General features: G+C 44.1%; 1 protein-coding gene across 1 annotated transcript; it reads right to left on the minus strand.

The window, feature by feature from the left end:
- Positions 1 to 338: 338 nt before the first annotated feature.
- On the minus strand, positions 339 to 23,140 carry LOC309393750 (E3 SUMO-protein ligase KIAA1586-like; the record flags this gene model as incomplete). Its single annotated transcript, XM_081956245.1, has 3 exons — positions 22,513 to 23,140; positions 21,306 to 21,975; positions 339 to 523 (listed from the first exon to the last, which is right to left on the minus strand). The coding sequence occupies exons 1-3, from the start codon at positions 22,945 to 22,947 to the stop codon at positions 339 to 341; spliced, it is 1,290 nt and encodes a 429-aa protein (XP_081812371.1). The 5' UTR covers positions 22,948 to 23,140.
- Positions 23,141 to 24,382: the final 1,242 nt, after the last annotated feature.

The following is a 24,382-nucleotide window of genomic DNA, read 5'->3' on the forward strand; positions in this document are numbered from 1 at the left end:
CCCTCTGGCACTGCTAGGGGGTTTCACATGAGAGCTAAAGGGGGGGACCATTCGGACTAGGACTAGGAAAGAGCCCCCCCCCTCCAAGTACTCACCAGTCCCATCCAAGGCAGGAAATCCTGGTGGGTCCCCTTGAGCCTCTCAGCCACAGCCTACCTCGCAAGCATGTTGTTGTGAGGATGATGGAGTCTTCAGTGTGTTCACTGTCTTCATCTATTTAGAGAAATAATAAAGGTGGATAAAAATCTGAGTAATAAAAAATAAAAATATATGAATAAATAAATCAGCAGGATGAGTCTATTTGGGAAATAACTACATTTGGCCAATGGAATCCCTTTTTAGGTTAATCTCCCCAGGTCAGTTTCTACCTTTGGGGTCTCAATGCCTCTCCAACTGGGACATCCTGAAGCCATTTTTTTTTCATAGATCACATTGCCGACCCCCAGCTGGCTGCTCTCAGCCCCTTTCCAGAGACAGGAACCTTTGACATGTTGGATGAGGAGTTTGGTGACAGGTATGGAGGCTGCAGACATGGCAGGTATCAGCACGTTTGGCCCACTTTTCTGGCAAACTCCAGCCAATGAGCTTAGGAGGAGCCTCTGATGTCACAAGCCAAGGCTTTGATTGGCCTGGACCTGGGATTTGAATAATATCCACCAACCGGCTGCCTTCACCTGGGAGGCGTGGCTTATCCATAGATGAGCCAATCCTGAAGGGGTTTTAAGCCCTGAATTGGCTTCAGCCGGAGTGGCTCCCTCTGAAGGGCCTTGGTTGCCTGGAGAGGTCGGGGAGCCCCAGATTCCGCCCCTTCTCTGGGGGTGGAGCCCAGATTGAAATCTTGTCCCTTGGATCTGGAATCTGGTATTAGAGATCTAGAGAATCCAGGTTTTCCTGCACCTGCCCAGATGATGAAAGGGAAATATGCATAGAATATTAGAGATTCCTCTTTAAAAGGACTTGTGAGAATGTGCCTGAAGAAATAATGGATCCGTTGATATACAGTCCCTAACCAAGTATCCTACACATAGTCCTCAATTTATATCCATTCATTTAGCAACAGTTTCAAGTTCCACGGTTATTGAATAAAGTGCTTTATGATGGTCCTCACACTTATGACTAGTGCAGCACATAGTCGCCACTTGGGTGCCTGGCAATCAACATGGATTTATGACAAGTAAAATCAGTGGGCAAAACGGTGTTTGTTTCATGACTGCAGGATTCACTCAACAACCGCAGTGATTCACTTAACAACTGAGGCAATAAACACTGTAAAATTCAGCACAACTCACTTAACGAGCACCTAGCTTAGCAATGGCATTTCTGGTCCCAATTCTGGTCGTAAGTTGAGAGGTAGCTGTAGGGTGCAGCAGCAGGCTGGTTTGGAAAAACATAAGCAGGGATGGATTTAAGCAGGGATGGGAGACCACCAGGAAATGCCAGGGTTAGATTGAAAAGAAGGCAGTGGCCAACCTATCTTGCTATGAAGAAGATTAGGTGGGGCCCTTTAGTGACTTTGAGCCAATCAGTAAGTGAGTTCTAGTCCCACCTTAGGCATCAGAGGCAGCTGGGGGCTTTGAGCCAATCACCAGGAAGCTCTGATTTCAATTCCCAGGGCCCAGCTAGGACTTCATGGCCAATGTCTAATGTCCATTTCTCCCCCCATTTTCCATGGACGGAGAGTCCTAACACATTTTCTTTGGCATTCCTTGTTTCTCTGCTCAGTCCCTGCCTCAGCCCAGATGAGTGGGAAATTGTCGTCCTGGATTTGTCAAGAGGGCTCGAGAAGGAGAACCAGTTTGCTGCTATGACTGCGTTCCTTGTCCAGAGGGGACCTTCTCCACTCAGGAAGGTGGGTGACATTGAAGAAAATGGGAGGCACTGCAGAAATCCAGAGCATTTTTCATGAAAGTACCAATTAAAATACGCTTTGAAGCTCAATTCTTTTCTTGTTTATTTTCAAAATGCTCCATCTAAAGGGGAAAAGAGCAAAAAGACCACGAAGGAAAGGCTGGGAAGAGATGGGAGGCTGTGGTAGATTGGGCAAACTTTACCATTATTATTTATCTCTAATCAATTTACCTACCCATTATCTCTTCTGGTTTTCAGTTTTGATGTTTCCTGCTATTTCTTTTTTACCTTTTAAGAAATAGATCATAACTTTCATTCTAATTTCATGAATTCTACCTCACAGACTCAATGTAGCTTTTACAGCGCAGACTTGATCTCCTGAAATGGTATCCATACATTTAACGTATTTGACTTCACCTAAGAGAACCCTCTGTGCAATCCAAAGGGCAGAAGAGTAGAAACCGTATCTTCTTAGAAATTCTATGAGGAATTCTTCAGAAATTCCACCTGAATCACATCAAAGATCTTTTCAACATCCAATGCAATGTGAGCAGCCATTTCCTGGATCGAGAGATATTATTCAGTCACCCGTGTTTTAGTCAAAGGAAGAGATAAGAGGGTGGAAGATTGCACAAGCTTTATCACTTTAGGAGAAAATCTCTCTTTGGATGTGTCCTGCCACATTTACCTCTCTAGCAATATCTGCGTTCTTTGGAATTTGAGGGGTTTTCTTAGGTCTGAAATGGTGTAGGGCTTCCTGCCTGAGCAAGAGGTTGGACTAGAAGACCTCAAAGGTCCCTTCCAAATCTGTTTCTCTGTTAGGTCAATCACGTGGAAGATTACTGTGATACATTCTACATGGGCCTCCCCTTCAGGAACTCTGAGAAGGTGTTTCTGGTCCACAATGAGGAGATGTGGACAGTAATGGGGGAACCCCATTACATGAATATCCTGACAGCCAACTACATATCCCAAGTAACACAAAGCCAAAGATGGGACTGATAATAAATATTTATTAATAATGATTTAACGATACAACAATCCAAAAACAAACAAACAATACAATAACAACAACAAAAAAAAAGGATCTTTCTCCAAGGTTGAAGGGATGAAGTGGGTCACTCAACTCCCTCTCAACCCACCATCTCCCCTCCCTCTCTTTTCCATCCTGGATCCTCAAGCCCACCCCTCTCATCAAACAGACCAGCTTCACTTCATTTCCTTTGAGATTTCTTTTGTCAAGTGGGAGATTGGAGGCAGACGGGGCAGCTGGGAAGGAGAGATGCTGTCCGGTCCATAATTTATGGAAAGATCGGATTGCAAAGTCTTCTTGGTCCAGAAGTTTCCCAGCCAACTTTCCCAGCCAGCCTCTCACAATCCAAGTCAATGGGAGAAGCCGGACTCACTTAATGACAGTGACCAAAGAGATTGTATGCAGGCTATAAGCGCTAGGCACCTAGACCTCAAAGCATTGTTGGAGACCCCACATGCCCGCTTTTGCTCCCCTCTGGGAAGGGGTTTCCAAGGATTTCCAGCAGGACCCTCGGATTCTGTAACGGCTTTATTCCCGATGCCCTCCGTCTGGAAAACTCAGGGTTTGTTTTTCTCCCCACATACATCTTTACATCCGAACTAGACTGGGTTCTTTCTCTTGGTCATATAATATAGGTGTCTGTGTGGGTATACACATAATATTTATTTATCTATTCATTTAGTCACATTTATGTAGTGTACATTGGAGGTGGAAACCCTTTGAGAGCTCTATGCAACAAAATTTCATTTGAATGTATGCTAATCAGTTTACATTTAAAGTCACAATAAAATTATCTTATTCTATCTTACATTCTCTTCTTCTCTTCTCTCCTCCTCTTCTCTTCTCTTCTCTTCTCTTCTTTCTATCCTATCCTATCCTATCCTATCCTAAATTTTATTCTATTCTACTCTGTTCTGTTTTATTCTATTATAAATTCTATTCTATTCTTCCCTATCCTATCCTAACCTATCCTAACCTATCCTATCCTATCCTAAATTCTGTTCTATTCTATTCTGTTCTATTCTATTATAAATTCTATTCTATTCTTCTCTATCCTATCCTATCCTAAATTCTACCCTATCCTATCCAATTGCAACCTATCCTATTCTAAATTCTATTCTATTCTATTCCATTCTATTCTTCTATTCTATCCTCTCCTCTCCAATCCTATATTATCATGTTTGAAATTCTATTCTACCCTACCCTATCCTAAATTCTATCCTATCGTATCCTATCCTAAATTCTATTCTATTCTATTCTAGTCTATTCTATTCTCTCTTTCACAACCTCAAATGGGTGCCTAGAAATGTAGTCATGGCAACGGGTTTTATTTTTCATTAGCTGAGAGTTTTTGCTGCTCCCCCCAGCAGCTTCTTTGGTCTGATCCACTTGGACAGGGGGATTCTGGGCAGGCAGAGAGTCCTTGGAATGTACCAATTCTTAGGGGTCTTTGTGTGTTAATGGCTGTGATCTTCCTGAGGAAGCAGCCCAGAAAATGGGGGTCCAATTGTGTCTGAGGCCTCCTCATCTAGGATAGAATAGGATAGGATAGGATAGGATAGGATAGGATAGAGTAGGGTAGGATAGGATAGGATAGAGCTGGAAGGGGCCCTGGAGGTCTTCTAGTCCAGCCCCCTGTGCTCAAGCAGGAGAACCTACATTATCTCAGACAAGTGGCTGTCTGGTCTCTTCTTAAAAACCTCCAGTGAAGGAGAGCCCACAACTTCTGGAGCCAACTTCTGTTCCACTGGTGAATTCTCCTCACTGGTTGGAGATTTCTCCTTAGTTCCAGTTGCTTCTCTTTTTCTTTAGTTTCCATCCGTTGTTCCTTGTTTTGCCCTCTGGTGCTTTGGAGAATAATTTGTCCCCTTCTTCTTTGTGGCAGCCTCTCAAATACTGGAATGATGCTATCATGTCAGCCCTAATTCTTCTTTTCTTTGGACTAGGCAGACCCAAAACCTGCAGCCATTCTTCCTATGGTTTAGTCTCCAGGCCTTTGAGCATCTTAGTTGTTCTTCTCTGAACTTTTTCCAGGTTTTGAAACCCACCACTGCCACAGTCATACCCACATATCCAGTTCTCAATGGAAGAGTTTTGCTCCAATAAGGGGCTGCATTATATGTAATTTTGGAATTCTGACCACCCAGGAAATCAATTGTTTGGATTTAAGCAATGGGTCATTTGTCTAACAATGCAGTCCAAGATCTTTCTCTTTCTTAGACAGTAGACATTCCAATAACAGATGTATTAAGTATATATGACATCTTCTTAACTGGGGCTCCACTTATAAAATCCTTTTCATTATAAGCAGTTGATTATATTTCTGACTCTGAGCAGGGCGCAGAGAGGCTGGTCGGCCACCAGGAGGCGCCAGAGGCATGGAGCAGAGGTGAGAGCCAAAGGAGGGGGGCTCCTGATGCCATGCCTTGGAGCAGTGGGGAGGAGTCACGGGACAGTGACTCAGACATCAGCAGGGAGATGCTCGTTACCACCGCGCCCACAGATGCCAGGAACAAGGGTGCAGTTATAGGCGGTAATTGCTCTCAGCTGCTAATAAGTAGACTCCTCTCCAGACTATAAAGGGGCTGCTTGTGGACACGCCCTTTGCAGGAATCAACTGATCATTAGAGTTTGGAGAAGCTCTCAGATCTGTGTCGTACCTCGGCAGGCTGGATTGCTGCCAAGGGGGAATCAGGAGCTTGGCACACTGGATTGCTGCCAAAGTGTTCACCTGGATTACTGCCAATCTGTTACCTGGACCTCGGCAGGCTGGATTGCTGCCGAGGTGGAATCTGGAGCTTGGCAGGCTGGATTGCTGCCAAGGTTGAAACTGTATGTAATAAAACATCTTGAACAGACTTGGTTTCGGAGTGATTTGGTGTACGAGAGGGGGGGTCAGAACAACAACCCAAGTTGAAACTATAAAGTAATATCATAACATCAGCAAAGAGGCATTTATCTCCTAAGGCATGCTTACTTCATGCCTTGATTTTGACATCTTTTCACTCATTTCTTTTAACTTTTCTCCCCCCCCTCTCCCCCTCTCCTTCCTACGTTCATTCCATGGGGTGAGAGGCAGCCCTGATTTCGCTTTTTCTAACCTCTCTCTCCCCTCCCTCCCTCTCTCTCTATCATTTTTTTTAACTCTGCAAAATTCTGGTAACTAGTTTTTCAATAAAGTTGATTTTGTTCTAGGAGACAGGCCATACTATAGCATCAGCCCTTTTGTGTGGTGCCCTTGAGCATTAGCTTTCAAAATAAAGTACAGCTGCAACTATTTCAGTTCTGTGATATGCTCTGCCATTAACTGGTCCCTGGAGTTTTGTCTTTAATCACTATGCCAACAATCTCAGTTTTATTTGTTTCTTCAGCCACAGGTGCTGTGTATTCCCTCTGGGCTCAGTTTCAAGCATGGAGACCCCAAATCTCTCAATTCTAGATGATGGCTTTAATTCGATATCTGCCCCTGTTATTATGAATCACATGGGGATTATTTCCCTTTCATTTCCCTCCAGAGAATTTCCCAACAATTTCTTAGTCCAAGAATTGGTTGAATTATCCAGGGATCCCTCCTGAGAGGGAGAATTATGATAAAAGTTTCATCTCTGCTCTTTGGCCGAATCCTCCAGGGGAGACTTTGGGCAGAGAAATATGGAGTTTTGGGACAGGCAGGGTCTGTGCTCTTGAATGTCCGTCTCTCTCCTTTCCAGATGAAGCTGAGTGTTTCTCTGTGTTTGAATCAGGAAAGACATTGGATCATATTCCACCTTGTGAGACTCCTTTGAATCCTTCTAATTCTTCTTTAAAAACAGAAAAGGGATTCATTGATTCACACTATGAATGATGGACCTCCTGCTTCTGCTTCTGATGCTGCTTTTGTCCCATCCAGACTCTGGGAAGCTTGGAATGAAAGGCCCTCTGAGTTTGGAGCACCAGGATGGAAAAGGACCACAGAGTTTTTACAGCCCAGGAGACCATCTCATTGGTATAGTCTCCACTGGAAAGGAAATATTGCATACAAAGTTGCTTTTCAACGTGGCTCCTTCTCTTCAGTTTGTTTTCCGTGATCTGTAAGTCATTCAGGGTGATGGAGTTGCACTCCCTCCATTCTAACCCTCTCCTTCTTTTCTGTTTTTATTTTTTCATTTATTCCTACATTGGGGATTATGTCTAATTTCCTGAATGATTTTGACTTCCGTGGTTTCTCTCTTTTGTCTGATTTTGTGAAAGAAACAAATCGAAAAATAGGCCTGAAAAAAAAGCTGAAAGGGCTGCAGGTTATTTTCCTCTCTCAGTTCAATCCTTAATTTATCACTTGAATAATGAATTTTATTTAAAGTAGTGGTGGAATCAGTTGTAGTTGCTGAACCTCAGCCCATTTCCATATTTGTATAACTGATCATTGCTTTTGGATCAATGTTGGCTTAAGGCTCAGTAGGCTTTTGGAGGCTTATATATTTTTAAAAAGTATTTGTTGCTGCCCATTATAATAACATTTTTTTACAATAGGGATGTTTATGGTTTTCCAGATGTCTTAATATTCATTCTCAACATCCAAACAGTCAACAAGAGTTCCCAGCTCCTGCACAATCTCACACTTGGCTACAACATCCATGACAACTATTGGAGCACTTTACGTACTTCAGATACCTTGCTGGACATTCTCTCCACTGGAGAAGCCAATGTCCCCAACTACGGCTGTGGAAGGAAGGAGAACCTTCTGGCTCTCCTTGATGGAGCTAGAAGGAGCATCTCCACCCAGATGTCAACATTAGGAGGCACCTACAAAGTCCCACAGGTTTGTGTGCGTTTTTCTCTCTCTGGTAAAGTGAGGGGTGGGTGGTGGTGGGTGAGCAATAGATGCAATCATGTCTTTTCCATGTAATTCAAGAGCTGCTTTTCTCCATATTAGCAAAAATTACAATATTTTACCCCATTACGTTCATGTTGAGATTAATCATAAAAGGCCTGAAATGCAAGCAATACATTCCCTGGAGAAGACATTCTACCAACTATTTAACTGATCAAAAAATACCCCTGGTTGTTGGGGCCTCTATTGGCATCTTCATTTTCACATACAAATAGTATCCAGTCGGATTGAAGTTGGCAATAGCAGCATTTTATCTATCTAAAAAGTGGAATAAAAAGGATTCTAGCAATTATAGGCCAAATAGACTAGTAGATATTGTGGCTGAAATGTATGCCTGGATCCTCTTAGTTAAACTTGAGAAAAATGCATTCCTTGCAGAAGAAACAGAAGGTTTTAGGTAGTGAACAGCTATATAGATTTTATAAGAAATATTGCATGTCAATAATCTAATATTGGTAACAAATTTGTCTTGAAATATCTAATCTATATCAGCGAAGTAAAACACGGTTTTGCTGACTTTCTAGATGTTAGTGCATTTGTCATAATTAACAGAGAAATATTATGTAGGAAAATGATTGCCCTCAAAATGGAGCTCCACCTGTCAGTCCTGATCTAGGCTCTTTCTCCAGGCCCTTGTTTAAGAGGGAGGTTGGGGCTCAATGGAGCAATGAGAAGAAGAATTGATACTTACCAAGGAGGAAGGGAAGGATGTATATTTGAACCCTTGTTATTCTCTCTTCATATTGACAATTTACTTCAACTAATGAAGGATCCAAAAACATCATAAATAAATGTTATTTCTTTCTTTGACAAAAATTACTAAATTAGTGGACCAGCAAAATGCAGTGCACAATGTTTCCAGTACTTGGATTTTAGAAAGGCTTTGACAAAGTAAACCACCATCTACTTCTTCGAAAGCTAAAAATATATGGGATAGACAGCATCACCCCCAGATGGACTCAGCCTGTGGTCCTCAGTGGAACTACATCTACATGAGGGAAACAAGCAGTGGGGGACCACAAGGTTCCATTTTAGGCCCAGTACTCTTCAACATCTTCATCAATCATCTTCATCAGATGACACTAAACTGGCAGGAATAGCCAACAGCCCAGAAGATAGGCTCAAGATCCAGATGGATCTTGATGGTCTTGAACCCTGGGCCTATCTAACAAAAGGAAATTCAGTATAGACAAAAGTAAAGTAATACAATAGCAAAGTTGGAAGGGACCTTGGAGGTCTTCTAGTCCAACCCCCTGCCTAGGCAGGAAACCCTATACCGTTTCAGACAAATGGCTATCCAACAACTTCTTAAAGATTTCCACAACTTCTGGAGGCAAGCTGTTCCACTGATTAATTCTTCTAACTGTCAGGAAATTTCTCCTCAGTTCTAAGTTGGTACCATTGGTACCATTTTATAATGCCCTGATAAAACCACCCTTGGAATAGGGCATTGATGGCGAACCCTTTTGGCACCGAGTGCTCTTGTCAGGGATGCAATCTGGAAGAGAAGTTGTCTAGTGTGCATTTTCTTCCAGTTCCTGGCACTGCTGCACATGTAAAGGCCAGCTGATCGTCGTGCTCACATGCACAGAAGAGCAACGGGCAAGGCCACGCGTGCCAGTCAACATGGCTTTGCGTTCCACTTAGCCCAAGCTAAGAATCTGAAGCAGAGGACACCATTTCCCCTCCTGGGGCCGCCGTGCATCCCATTTTTGGCCTCCCCAGTCCCCAGAAGTACTGTGCCGGCCAAAAGCTTTGGTCTTACTTTGCAGCTTCAGTCCGTGGGACTTGCAAAGGTAAGGCCTGCACTCAGCCTGTGGGTGGGGACTGGCAAGTGGGCGGGGTGATTTGGGCAGGGCAGCCTCATGGTCCCACATGGGCTGGATTAATGGCTTCAGTGGCCTGTATCCGGCCCTTGGGACGTAGTTTGAGGACCCCTGGTATAGGGTCTCCTTCTTGAGCAGGGGGTTGGACTAGAAGACCTCAAAGGTCCTTTCCAACCCTTTTATTTTGTTATAAGTTCTGTTATGGGTACATATGTTTAGCATGCTAAATATCTATTGGAACATGCTGATTTACACTGTGATATTATCATACTTACACATTGGATTATATACCCTGTGAGGAAGACTTCGGTTCTTTTCTCATAATAATTATCTGATAATTAATAAATCAAGTTCAAAAATTATGGTCTTTGGGAAATGACATCGTTGCCATAGATGGTCAGCCAATAGAGCAAATAAGACCTTTCCTTACCTGGGGTTGTTTTCTCTGAGACTGAATCTTGGCTCCCTCATCATCAAAGGAGCTCAGTTAGATCAAAGACATGAGTGAAAGTGGTGCTTAAATGAAAACCTCATAGCTCTCCAGCTTCCTCAGCCCCAATTATTGAAGTATATGAGGCCAAGGTTTTCCCCATGTTCTTACATCAATCTGATGTTTGGGGCTTCAGAGAGAAACCACCAGCAGAACCAACCCAATCACAGCTTCCGAGGAGTATCTTGGGGTGGACAAAAGGACTCCAGCTGCTGCCCCTCAGAGCTGATTTGGGAATTTACACAATTTCTGCTTTGTCTAAAATCAGAAAATATGGATTTTGGCATTTAATCTGTGGAAACTGACAGACTCTGAAAATTGTGGCTGTTAGAACAGACAAAACTTCAATTAAAGACCAATCTTGAATTCTATAGTGACAAATTGTATGAGGAACTGAGGTCTCCCTGTTTCTTGTACAACTGGAGAAGCTAAAAAGATTCCCCCACAAAGAATCTGGGCCTTAGAAGCATTAAAATATGCAGCAATCCTCAAAAATTATAGTAGGCCCTTTATTGGAATAGAATACTTCAGTTGGCATTTGCACATGTTAATCTAATTGCAATAAATTGTAGGGGTGAGACACTGTAATATGACTTACATTGTTTATAGTTATTTAATTTATTTATTTTTCACTTTTATAATACAATCTTGTTAATATTCTGTCTTTAATATGTTAAACAACGTCTAATTAACAAATTAGTCTAATGCCTTCATGAGAACAAGATTGTATTTATTAAAATATAATAGTTTGGACTTGATTTGACCCCAAATATAACACAGCATTCTTCATTGTGTAAGGTTTTTGAATGCAGCTCAGAATCTGATAAGTCCAGTGAAACTCTGAAGACGAAGCTATGGATTATCAGCTTTTATTTCTGCAGAAAGCAAAAGACTGGATGACCTTTTTGTCTCCCACCTTAACAGAGCAGGCAGAGAGAGAAAAACAGGCATGTGCCAAAACCTTTTCCAAACATCTTATACCTTGCACAGAACGTCATTGCTATAGAGACATAATTTGATATCACACAAATTTCATGATTTTTGTCAGCGCTCTGAAAACCATAGACTGTAGAAGGGAAAAGAAATCCATTTTTTGGAGTATAACTCATAGCTTTGTTAGGGAATGCTGAACATACATTTTAGTTTACAAGCAAGGCTACTTGGCAGAATTCACATTTTACTTTTCACAAGACGTTACTTTGCTAGGCTAAGCTTGGCAATTCGCCTAGAAGTTTTATCTATGTAGTTGGCACCTTAGGTTACAATGGAGCTTCTCTCAACAGCAATTTAACAAAAGCTGAATTAGGTTACACTCTGTGTATGCTCTAATGCAGTGATGGCAAACCTTTTAGAGACCGAATGCCCAAACTGCAACTCCAAACCCCACTTATTTATCTCGGAGTGCCAACACGGCATTTTAACCTGAATAATGAGGTTTTAGTTTAGAAAAACAATTCATACATAATTAATGTCTTTTCTCTGAAAACACCCCCCACAATAACAGCGCTTTCAGTGATACAAACACCTTTTTATTGAAAGGTAAACGTTTGCCTTTGGCATGCTTTTGATTAATGTGACCTTTGCTGTTGAATGCAAGCTGATAATTTTTCTAACCTTGACTCATACTTTGTAAGTTTGAGAGCAACACATGCAGCACTCAGGTCATCTGTAAGTCCAGGGGTGTCAAACTCAATTTCAATGAGGACCCCATTGTGGTTGACTTTGGAGATGGCGGGCATGGCTAGTTCCCACTGCTGTGCTCACTCTCCTTGGTGTCCCATGGGGAGTGCAGGAGGGCAAAGTATGTGGGTTAGAGGGAGGCCCACTCCCTCTCCTTACGAGACCTAGCTTTGTAACCAAAGCATACTCAATGATAGGATGGAGACCACCAGGAGAGGTCAGGAGGAGAGGACAAGGAGATGGTAAAAGGCAACAGGGCTGTTGGTGATCAAGTGCTAAGGCATGATTTACCTCACATCCTCACTCTTTCTCATTATAATCTCCTTCCTTCCTTTTTCCTTCCCTCTTCATTCTTTCTTCCCCTCATTCCTTCTTTTTGCTTCCTTGCTCTCTTCTCCCCTTTCCTTCTTTTTCTTGGTCTTTCCTGTCCCTTCTTGGATGCTCCAATGCAAAAGGGGAAACATTCCTTGCCTTGTGATCAAATGCCACTTTTGCTAGTAGTTTGTGGCCACTGAAAAGACTGAGGACAAACCAGGCTCAGTTTATTCCATGCTTGCATTTCATGGGGACAGACTACAGGACAGAAAAACTGTCAAAATGATGGCTCTGGTAGTTGATCAGAGCTCCTCTGTTTTTTATGTACAACAGCTTTAGCATTTAAGAACAGAGCTAAGTCAGTTGCTTTTCTATGAATACATAATGATCCTTGAAAGATCTCTTCTGTAGGGCCCCTGCCATGGTCTAATTCAGACTGGAAATATAGCAAAGGAAACTATTTCCCCAATTGCTTTGTCCTTTTCCTCCCACTGGAAATAGCTGTTTGAAACCCACAAGGAAGGGATACTTTCCTAAGAGCTCAGAATTCAAGGATACCAATGTGGCCATGACCACCACCAGATGGATTCGTAACTGGCTGGCCAACCACACTCAACGTGTAGTCCTCAATGGAACTGCATCTATATGGAGGGAGGTATGCAGTGGAGTACCCCAAGGCTCTGTTTTGGGCCCAGTACTCTTCAACATCTTCATCAATGATTTGGATGAGGGAATAAATGGGGAACTCATCAAATTTGCAGATGACACCAAGCTGGCAGGAATAGCCAACACTCCAGAAGATAGGCTAAAGATACAGAAGGATCTTGACAAACTTGAACATTGGGCACTATCTAATAAAATGAAATTCAATGGTGAAAAGAGTAAGGTTCTACATTTAGGCAACAAAAACGAAATGCACAGGTACAGTATAGGTGGTACCTTGCTCAATAGTAGTAACTGTGAAAGGGATCTTGGAGTCCTAGTGGACAACCATTTAAATATGAGCCAGCAGTGTGCAGCAGCTGCCAAAAAAGCCAAGACAGTTCTAGGCTGCATCAACAGAGGGATAGAATCAAGATCACGTGAAGTGTTAATACCACTTTATAATGCTTTGGTAAGGCCACACTTTGAATATTGCTTTCAGTTTTGGTCGCCACGATGTAAAAAAGATGTGGAGACTCTAGAAAGAGTGCAGAGAAGAGCAACAAAGATGATTAGGGGACTGGAGACTAAAACATAGGAAGAACGGTTGCAGGAACTGGGTATGTCTAGTTTAATAGAAAGAAGGACTAGGGGAGACATGATAGCAGTGTTCCAATATCTCAGGGGTTGCCACAAAGAAGAGGGAGTCAAACTATTTTCCAAGGCACCTGAAGGTAGAACAAGAAGCAATGGGTGGAAACTAATCAAGGAGAGAAGCAACTTAGAACTGAGGAGAAGCTTTCTGTCAGTTAGAACAATTAATCAGTGGAACAGCTTGCCTCCAGAAGTTGTGAATGCCCCAACACTGGAAGTCTTCAAGAAGTTGTTGGATAGCCATTTGTCTGAAACGGTATATGGTTTCTTTCCTGGGCAGGGGGTTGGACTAGAAAATCTCCAAGGTACCTTCCAACTCTGCTATTGTATTGTATCTCAGGGTGGGGAAGGCCATGGGGGTCTTCGTGATAGAAGAGACCCTCAAGGCCTCCCCAACCCACTAAGTTACCTCCTGCTTCTCCCTCCCTTCCTGCAACAAGGACTCACTTACTTTCCAAACCTCTGTCTCCTCTATTGGGGGTGGGTGGGTGGGGAAAGTGGTTACCTGAAGGTCTCCTGCTCCTTCCCTCCCCCCAACTACTTTCCACTTAGCTACTTAATGAGGCTTCTTTGTCTCAAGGAGCAGCAAATGGGGCCAGACAGAGACAGGCAATCCAAGTGTGTTTGGCAGAGAAAGCATACTTCAGCCAAGGCACCCAAACTGCTGCCAATGGTGTGGGCGACAGCTGAGCATGCAAATGGGGCCAGACAGAGACAGGGAGGGCAAGAGAGTAATCTAAGTTTGTGTTTGTGTGTGTGTGTGTGTCAGAGAAAGTGTGCTTCAGTCAGAGCACCCAAACTGGTGTGGCTGACACCTGAGCAGGGAGGCAGGGTGTGTGTGTACTTTCATCCCCATTCAAGCAGGGCCTCTTATTCCCTCCCACCAGCACAGTTGGGCCATGCAGGCTGCTGCCACCTAAGCACCATGATTGCCCCCTCCCCAGCCAGCCAGCCAGCCCCACCTGACCTGCTCACTGCTGGCTCCTGCAAAGCCTCGCCATTCTCCTCCTCCTCTTCTTCTTCGTGTCGTCCTCCTCCTCCGCCCAAGTGGCAGTGGGCTCCACAGGACAGGTTTCCATTTCTGCCCTGGGGCAGAAAACTCTGGTGGGCTGGAAGTGAGTGTGAATGGCCTGGCTGTCCAGTGCTTCCTGGCTCAGTTGGAGGCTTCCTTCAGCCTTCAAACAGTTGCAGGGCTTGTTTGGGGTTTTTTTGCTTCCAGGTTGGTGCAGGAGGCTTTCCAGGGCCAAAATGGGGGGGGGGGAAACACACACACACACACACACACACAAACTGCATACTCATGCATCCCTCGCCCTGGCCCTTGGCAATTTTAAAACCCACCATTGTTAGCAACCCACAAGGAGGGGATTCTTTCCTAAGAGCTCACAAATTCGGGAATAACGGGGGGGGGGGGGCTGGAAAGCCTCCTGCACCAACCTGGAAGCAAAAAATAAAAAATAAAACCCCTGCAACTGTTTGAAGGCTGAAGGAAGCCTCCAACTGAGCCAGGAAGCACTGGGGGGGGGGATCCACACTCACTCACAGCCCGCTGGAGTTTCCTGCACAATGTGAGCCCCCCCCCCCCACTGCATACTCATGCGACCCCCGCCCTGGCCTTCCAGAAAGGCCCGAAAACCAGCTGGCCGGCAGGAGGTGCCCCTGCATGTGGATCCTAGTGGAGCTGGGCTGTGGCGGCTGGTGTGCCGGGAGAGGACGCTCTGCATGCCACAGGTTCCCCATCACAGCTCTAATCCTTTCAATTCCTTTTTCAGATCAATTTTGCAACAGCTTCAGAGGCTCTGACTGATAAAAGTCGATTCCCCTTTTTCCACCAGATGTACCCCAAAGAAGGATTCCAGGACCTAGCAATTGTCCAGCTGCTCCTCCACTTCAGATGGACCCTGATTGGCCTCTTTGCTTCAGACACAGAAAAGGGAGAGAATTTCATGAGGACTTTTACTCCTGTGCTTGTCAGGAGTGGAATTTGTGTGGTTATATCACAACTGTTCTCAACAACTGGACACACAGCAGCCCTCAGGGATTCCCTCTCTAAGTGGAGACAAGTCAACGTCTTTGTTCACTTCATGGAATATGATTTCATTTGGGACAGAATTCTTCCTTTCCATTTAACACTTATGCGTCTGCCAGGACCCATTGAAGGGAAAGTCTGGATCCTCACAAGTTTTAAAGCATATCAAATAAACAAGTGCAGACTTCTCAAATACATCCATAGTCTTTGGAGCTTTGGTTATCTGTTGAAAGAAAGACCAAGGGATGATGCCTTTAAACTCTTTTTCTTTGTGGAAGAAAAGTTTCAAGATCATTATTTTCATTGTTCTCTTTCAAAGAATGTCTTTTCTGTCAAAGGCCGCAGAAGATGCACCCAGAAAGCCCCACTGGAGACCCAGAGGAAAAGGGACAGAAAAGGGGCCCAAAATTCCTACCAATATTACAGCCTCACGAAGACTCTGGCCCAGGCCATGAATGCTGCCTATTCCTCCAGATCGAGGAGGGGAAGGAAGGAGGATGAAAAGATCTTGGGGTCTCCAAGGCTGCAGCCATGGCAGGTAAGGGGGTCCCAATATGGATCCATTAATCTTAGATCCTTTGGAGGAGGAATCCAGAGGAGAAGGAGGGGAAGCATCTCAACAGATCTGGCCAATTTAATTACTCATGGAATTAATGGTTCCAAAGAGTAAATACCATGGCATTTTTACATTTAGCACTGCTAGTTGGAAAATGCTGTATTCTTTTTAAAATAAATTCCTGTATTTGTGGGTTTGTGATTAACCTGGTGGAATTCCACCTTTCTTCCGTCCCCATTGCAGGTGGGTCTGTGTGCAGCTGGAGAGGCAGCTAAGCCCCCCTATTCTCCTCCAATGAAAGGGAGCCTGGCGTGAATCTGGATGCTTTATTAGGAGAAGAGGGCAGGTGAAACTGAGGAGATGCAAAGAGTGGAAATCAAATAGAAAGACAAGATAGGCAGCATTAACTGACAGCCAGCAAAGAAGCAGCTGGAACCTCTCCAGCGATGCTCCGTGTGAGGGACGGAGGCCGTCTCCGGATGACCAGGGGTCTCGGTCAGTGGTGGGTTTCAAATTTTTTTGGAACCTACTCTGTGGGTGTGGCCTCCTTTGTGGGAGTGGCTTGCCGACCATGTGACCTGGTGGGAGTGGCTTGCCGACCATGTGACCTGGTGGGAGTGGCTTGCCGACCATGTGACCTGGTGGGAGTGGCTTGCCGACCATGTGACCGTATGGGAGTGGCTTGCCGACCGTGTGACCATGTGGGAGTGGCTTGCCGACCATGTGACCTGGTGGGAGTGGTCAAGATGATGTCACTGAATTCTTTGCCACAATGGGTGAACTACAATAAGACTAAAATAAGTACAAAAACAATAAAAGAGCTACTTACAGAAGGAGGATGACTGTTCTTGCCAGTCTTCAGTATCACGGACTCCAGTGAATGGGCTGCACAAAGAAAACACACAGAAATGAACTCTTTCATTGCCAGTTTGGGATGAAACAAGCACACAAAAGAATAGAAAAGGAAAATTACTGTCCTTTTTTGCGTCTTCTGCACCACCTTGCTCCAACAACCTGCATAAAGACAGACAGAGAAAGCAAGACCTTAATTGCATGCACTGCATTAGGATGAAACAAGCACACAAAAGAATAGAAAAGGAAAATTACTGTCCTTTTTTGCGTCTTCTGCACCACCTTGCTCCAACAACCTGCATAAAGACAGACAGAGAAAGCAAGACCTTAATTGCATGCACTGCATTAGGATGAAACAAGCACACAAAAGAATAGAAAAGGAAAATTACTGTCCTTTTTTGCGTCTTCTGCACCACCTTGCTCCAACAACCTGCATAAAGACAGACACAGGAAGCATGAAGGGCTTGCACTTCACCATCTCAAGCATGAACACAGCACAGACCACACCACTCAGCCAGCAATAAACCCAGCTACTTACAGAGGAGAGATGACCAGCTTGCCCGTCTTCTGCACACCACCTTTTCAATGGAAGCCCAAGATACCTGCATAAAGAAAGACACAGGAAGCAAGACCTTAATTGCTTGCACTTCACCATCTCAAGCATGAACACAGCACAGACCACACCACTCAGCCAGCAATAAACCCAGCTACTTACAGAGGAGAGATGACCAGCTTGCCCGTCTTCTGCACACCACCTTTTCAATGGAAGCCCAAGATACCTGCATAAAGAAAGACACAGGAAGCAAGACCTTAATTGCTTGCACTTCACCATCTCAAGCATGAACACAGCACAGACCACACCACTCAGCCAGCAATAAACCCAGCTACTTACAGAGGAGAGATGACCAGCTTGCCCGTCTTCTGCACACCACCTTTTCAATGGAAGCCCAAGATACCTGCATAAAGAAAGACACAGGAAGCAAGACCTTAATTGCTTGCACTTCACCATCTCAAGCATGAACACAGCACAGACCACACCACTCAGCCAGCAATAAACCCAGCTACTTACAGAGGAGAGATGACCAGCTTGCCCGTCTTCTGCACACCACCTTTTCAATGGAAGCCCAAGATACCTGCATAAAGAAAGACACAGGAAGCAAGATCTTAATTGCTTGCACTTCACCATCTCAAGCATGAACACAGCACAGACCACACCACTCAGCCAGCAATAAACCCAGCTACTTACAGAGGAGAGATGACCAGCTTGCCCGTCTTCTGCACACCACCTTTTCAATGGAAGCCCAAGATACCTGCATAAAGAAAGACACAGGAAGCAAGACCTTAATTGCTTGCACTTCACCATCTCAAGCATGAACACAGCACAGACCACACCACTCAGCCAGCAATAAACCCAGCTACTTACAGAGGAGAGATGACCAGCTTGCCCGTCTTCTGCACACCACCTTTTCAATGGAAGCCCAAGATACCTGCATAAAGAAAGACACAGGAAGCAAGACCTTAATTGCTTGCACTTCACCATCTCAAGCATGAACACAGCACAGACCACACCACTCAGCCAGCAATAAACCCAGCTACTTACAGAGGAGAGATGACCAGCTTGCCCGTCTTCTGCACACCACCTTTTCAATGGAAGCCCAAGATACCTGCATAAAGAAAGACACAGGAAGCAAGACCTTAATTGCTTGCACTTCACCATCTCAAGCGTGAACACAGCACAGACCACACCACTCAGCCAGCAATAAACCCAGCTACTTACAGAGGAGAGATGACCAGCTTGCCCGTCTTCTGCACACCACCTTTTCAATGGAAGCCCAAGATACCTGCATAAAGAAAGACACAGGAAGCAAGACCTTAATTGCTTGCACTTCACCATCTCAAGCATGAACACAGCACAGACCACACCACTCAGCCAGCAATAAACCCAGCTACTTACAGAGGAGAGATGACCAGCTTGCCCGTCTTCTGCACACCACCTTTTCAATGGAAGCCCAAGATACCTGCATAAAGAAAGACACAGGAAGCAAGACCTTAATTGCTTGCACTTCACCATCTCAAGCATGAACACAGCACAGACCACACCACTCAGCCAGCAATAAACCCAGCTACTTACAGAGGAGAGATGACCAGCTTGCCCGTCTTCTGCACACCACCTTTTCAATGGAAGCCCAAGATACCTGCATAAAGAAAGACACAGGAAGCAAGATCTTAATTGCTTGCACTTCACCATCTCAAGCATGAACACAGCACAGACCACACCACTCAGCCAGCAATAAACCCAGCTACTTACAGAGGAGAGATGACCAGCTTGCCCGTCTTCTGCACACCACCTTTTCAATGGAAGCCCAAGATACCTGCATAAAGAAAGACACAGGAAGCAAGACCTTAATTGCTTGCACTTCACCATCTCAAGCATGAACACAGCACAGACCACACCACTCAGCCAGCAATAAACCCAGCTACTTACAGAGGAGAGATGACCAGCTTGCCCGTCTTCTGCACACCACCTTTTCAATGGAAGCCCAAGATACCTGCATAAAGAAAGACACAGGAAGCAAGACCTTAATTGCTTGCACTTCACCATCTCAAGCATGAACACAGCACAGACCACACCACTCAGCCAGCAATAAACCCAGCTACTTACAGAGGAGAGATGACCAGCTTGCCCGTCTTCTGCACACCACCTTTTCAATGGAAGCCCAAGATACCTGCATAAAGAAAGACACAGGAAGCAAGACCTTAATTGCTTGCACTTCACCATCTCAAGCGTGAACACAGCACAGACCACACCACTCAGCCAGCAATAAACCCAGCTACTTACAGAGGAGAGATGACCAGCTTGCCCGTCTTCTGCACACCACCTTTTCAATGGAAGCCCAAGATACCTGCATAAAGAAAGACACAGGAAGCAAGACCTTAATTGCTTGCACTTCACCATCTCAAGCATGAACACAGCACAGACCACACCACTCAGCCAGCAATAAACTCAGCTACTTACAGAGGAGAGATGACCAGCTTGCCCGTCTTCTGCACACCACCTTTTCAATGGAAGCCCAAGATACCTGCATAAAGAAAGACACAGGAAGCAAGACCTTAATTGCTTGCACTTCACCATCTCAAGCATGAACACAGCACAGACCACACCACTCAGCCAGCAATAAACCCAGCTACTTACAGAGGAGAGATGACCAGCTTGCCCGTCTTCTGCACACCACTTTTTCAATGGAAGCCCAAGATACCTGCATAAAGAAAGACACAGGAAGCAAGACCTTAATTGCTTGCACTTCACCATCTCAAGCATGAACACAGCACAGACCACACCACTCAGCCAGCAATAAACTCAGCTACTTACAGAGGAGAGATGACCAGCTTGCCCGTCTTCTGCACACCACCTTTTCAATGGAAGCCCAAGATACCTGCATAAAGAAAGACACAGGAAGCAAGACCTTAATTGCTTGCACTTCACCATCTCAAGCATGAACACAGCACAGACCACACCACTCAGCCAGCAATAAACCCAGCTACTTACAGAGGAGAGATGACCAGCTTGCCCGTCTTCTGCACACCACCTTTTCAATGGAAGCCCAAGATACCTGCATAAAGAAAGACACAGGAAGCAAGACCTTAATTGCTTGCACTTGCACCTTACATAAGAATAGCACAATGAAAGAGATACACTCAAGTACTTACTTGTTTTATTGCTTTTCTGGTTGTTGATATCTCCATAGTGTCCTTAGGCTTCCAGATTCTTCTGTTGCAGCTTTCTTCGTCTTCACCCGTGGATCATCAGCTGTGTGGTGGTGCGCTCTGAGCCAAGCTTTCACTGTCGGAATTGGGTCCCATCTCTCAACAGGTATGCCAACAACACTTATCACCATCAGATTACTTATGTTTTGTACAGTTAGGCGTGTTCTTTGTTCCGAACATATGAGGTTCATTTTTGAGAACCCCCTTTCCGCCTCTGCTGAACTAACAGCAATTGTCCTGACAATATCTCTAGCTTTCCGGATATTGCCAGGAATTTTGTACTTCTGTGGATTTTTCTTCACATTTTCCAAAAAATCTCTGTAGTCGTTCACATTAATGTTATGATTAAAAATAGTGCCAAATGCATCCAATGCTTGCTCTGCATCAGCCCATGGAACGACTACATCTTCAATGTGCCAGTAATCTGGCTCCAGATAAGTGATAAAGTGCAATTTGTTTGCTGCTGGCAATAGGCTACCTGTTCTTAGATGGTCGCAATCCATCAGCCTTTTCTTTAAATTGGTGATGATGCTTTCCACAAGTATTGCACGAGGAAGGGCAACAAATCGGTGATTTGGAGCTAACTTGATGTTTTGGAAGGCTTCTGTTTTTAGCAATTCCACAACTTTGTTTTCATATGTGCCCTTTTTCTGTCTAAGCACTTCAAAAGAATCGATTGTTCGCAATACTAACTTTTCAGCTTGGAAGATATTTGTCTCTCTCCCCTGTAGAGTATCTGACAGACTTGAAAGTTCACTTAGGATGTCGATCATAAGGGCCAAATCCTGCAAAAAGTGTAAATTTTCGAAACGGGAAGCCATGCCCGGGAACCTTTCATTTCCCTGAAAAAACTGATGTAGCGCTGGATAAGCACGCCACACAGCCATGGTTGCCCTTAAACTACAGGCAGCCCATCTTGGTCCCAAAACTCTGCCAATCTTCACAATTTCTATTCCCAATTGTTCAGAGATTTGGAAGAGGTCATTCTGGCTCTTGCAGGATTTGTGGAAGGTGGTGTGCACTTTATCCAGGAAGATCTTGAAATGATTGATCTGCTTCACTTCTCTTATTGCATCATCCAGCACAAGTTGCAGGCGGTGGTTCAGGCAGTGCCAGATGATGATGTTTGGGAACTCTTGAGCTATTCTGGAGCTGACTCCAGATTTTCTTCCAAGCATAACGTTGGCACCATCGGAGCAGAAAGCGATTAAATTCTTGCGTAGATATCCGGTGGTAAATCCAACTCTATGCAAGCTTTCCATTGCTGCAGAAAATATGGTCTCTGCATCTTGTCTCTGTAATTCCAGAAGCTCAACGAAGATGGTTGCTGGGCACTCTGGATCCTCAACTTTAACGAAAACTATCAGCACTGCTCTCATTGAAAGTGTTGAGGCTTCATCAATAATTAGACACACCTACAGAAGAGATGGGAAGAAGATCGCAGGGTCGGTTTTATGGATAAAGAAGTGGAACTGATTAAGCAGATAAAAGAGACTGGTCCAAAACAAGTTAAAAGAATATATAATGTACTGTTAGAAAGAGACTCAGAAAGTGAATTGGTTAAGGATTGTATGATTAAATGGGCTCAGAATTTTGGTGAAGTGGTTATGTTGGAAACGTGGGAAAAAATATGGGTTCAGAATGTTAAATTTACACAGTCACAGAATTTAAGGGAGAATTTTTATAAAATGTTTTACAGATGGTATTTAGATCCTAAAAAATTATCATGCATGTACCCAAATGTTCAACCAAAATGTTGGAGATGCGGGTGTCTAGATGCTACCTTTTTAGGGTGGAGGGTGGGGCAATATATATGTATGAATAAATTATAAGATGGGATTAATGAAACATTGTTATGCTAGGAGAAATTTATATTAAGAGTTATAGATGTTAAATTACATCACAATTACATTACAAAACTCTTTTAATAAAAAAATAATAATTAGACACACCTTTCGATTATTTGCAATAATCCTTGAAAACACGGTGGTCTTGATTTGGTTTGCAATGAATTCAACGATTTTCACTGCAGATCTCCGTGAATGCAAGCCAACTCCCACATCCACTCCAACTGTATTGAGCAAATTTACTTGCGCTTCGATGTCTGAGAAGGGATTACATCTTTGCGCCAGATCGTAAACGGTGGTAAATATTGTGCAAGTAGTGGATAAATGTTTCTCAGTTGACTTATCCACGGATTTGGTCAAAGCCTCCTGCTCCCGTTGCTTACTGGTCTCCACGCAAATAAGGTGGGCTTTTGATTGAAAATGTTCCTTTAATTTTTTTCGGAGTGATGCTTGTTGAACATCCTTGCTTTTCCCTGCTGGTGCCACCTGGAAATGTTTCCACTCTTTGGAAACATGAATACCTTGCTCTAACGAGAACATGGGTTTTGCACAGTACTCACAACCCAGCTTCTTGTCGGATACTGCCAGTCCATCATACTTGTCCTTGAAGTTACTGTATTGCTGCAAATTCCAGCAATCAGGAAGTTGTGGAACTACAGTGGAGTCGATGGACTTGCTGCTTTCGCCGGCCTCAACTGGTGGTAGTGGTCGTGCTGGTGCTGCTGGCGCTGGTGCTGGTGCTGGTGCTGCTGCTGGCGCTGGTGCTGCTGGTGGCGCTGGCGCTGCTGGTGGTGCTGGCGCTGGCGCTGCTGGTGGCGCTGGCGCTGCTGGTGGTGCTGGCACTGGCGCTGGTGGCGCTGGTGGCGCTGGTGCTGCTGGCGCTGGCGCTGGCGCTGCTGGCGCTGCTGGTGGTGCCTGTTTTGGATCAGCTGATTCCTCAACTCTTGGTTTTTTGGAGAAGAAAGCAGTCAAACTCTGTTGCCTCTTCATTATGATAAGTAATACTAACTGCCTGCCAAAGAAATAAAACAATATTGGACTGAGGGTTGTAAGCTGAGGACTACAGGTAACAGAAGGGACCTCTGCATTCAACCAACAATGTATAGTCTTTTCAGGAAGGATGAGAAACAGGAAAGATATAGTCTTCAGTTCAAGAATGAATGTCATAGGTAGATTTAGTTCTCAGTTCCAAAAAACAAGAATATATGCAAGTAGCTATTCAGAAGTTAGTGGTTAGAAGCAATGGTAAAGCAAGATATGGAATTAAAACCAGAAATATTTTGTTGGCTATTTGAAAGGGAGTACAATATATATTTAATTTTACACATGTTAGCAGCTGCTGGAATTGTGTTTGCACAACAGTGGAAAAACAGAGTTATGAAAATGAATAAATATTACAATGTGCAGGAATAAATAAATTGACAATTAAAATCAAGAAGTCTTAGAATACTTTGTCACATGGGATTTGTTTTAGCAATTGCTAATTAACGGAAACAGAAAAAAGTATGAAAGAAAACAATAATTAAGCCTACTCTCGCAGCATTACACACCCACACCCATACAAACTATGACAGTGCCAGGAAAATCCCAAAAATAATATCCCCCCCCCCCCCCAAAAAAAAGACTGCAAATGAAACCAGCTATTTTTTCCCTAACCCTAAGGACAGGAAAGACAAAGCCACTGGAATAAATATTATCAAGACATTGTGGGAAATTATAAAGGACAGTGCCATGAAGCTCACAGAGCCATCAACCACCTCAGAATTACCTAACAAGGAGGGTGAAACACACTAAATCTGCCTTGCACCTGGCCTGCCCATAGAAAAGCAGCCACTTTGAGGCACATAAACCTGGTCTGAACACTTTTAAGCAACATAGTGCATCACAAAGAAAACATTTGGAAAAACTCCAACATAGTGCATCACAAAGAAAACATTTGGAAAAACTCCAAACAAATAAATAAATTATTACAGTA

Source organism: Natrix helvetica, assembly GCF_964273705.1.
Source record: "Natrix helvetica genome assembly, chromosome: 5".
NCBI lineage: Eukaryota > Metazoa > Chordata > Lepidosauria > Squamata > Natricidae > Natrix > Natrix helvetica.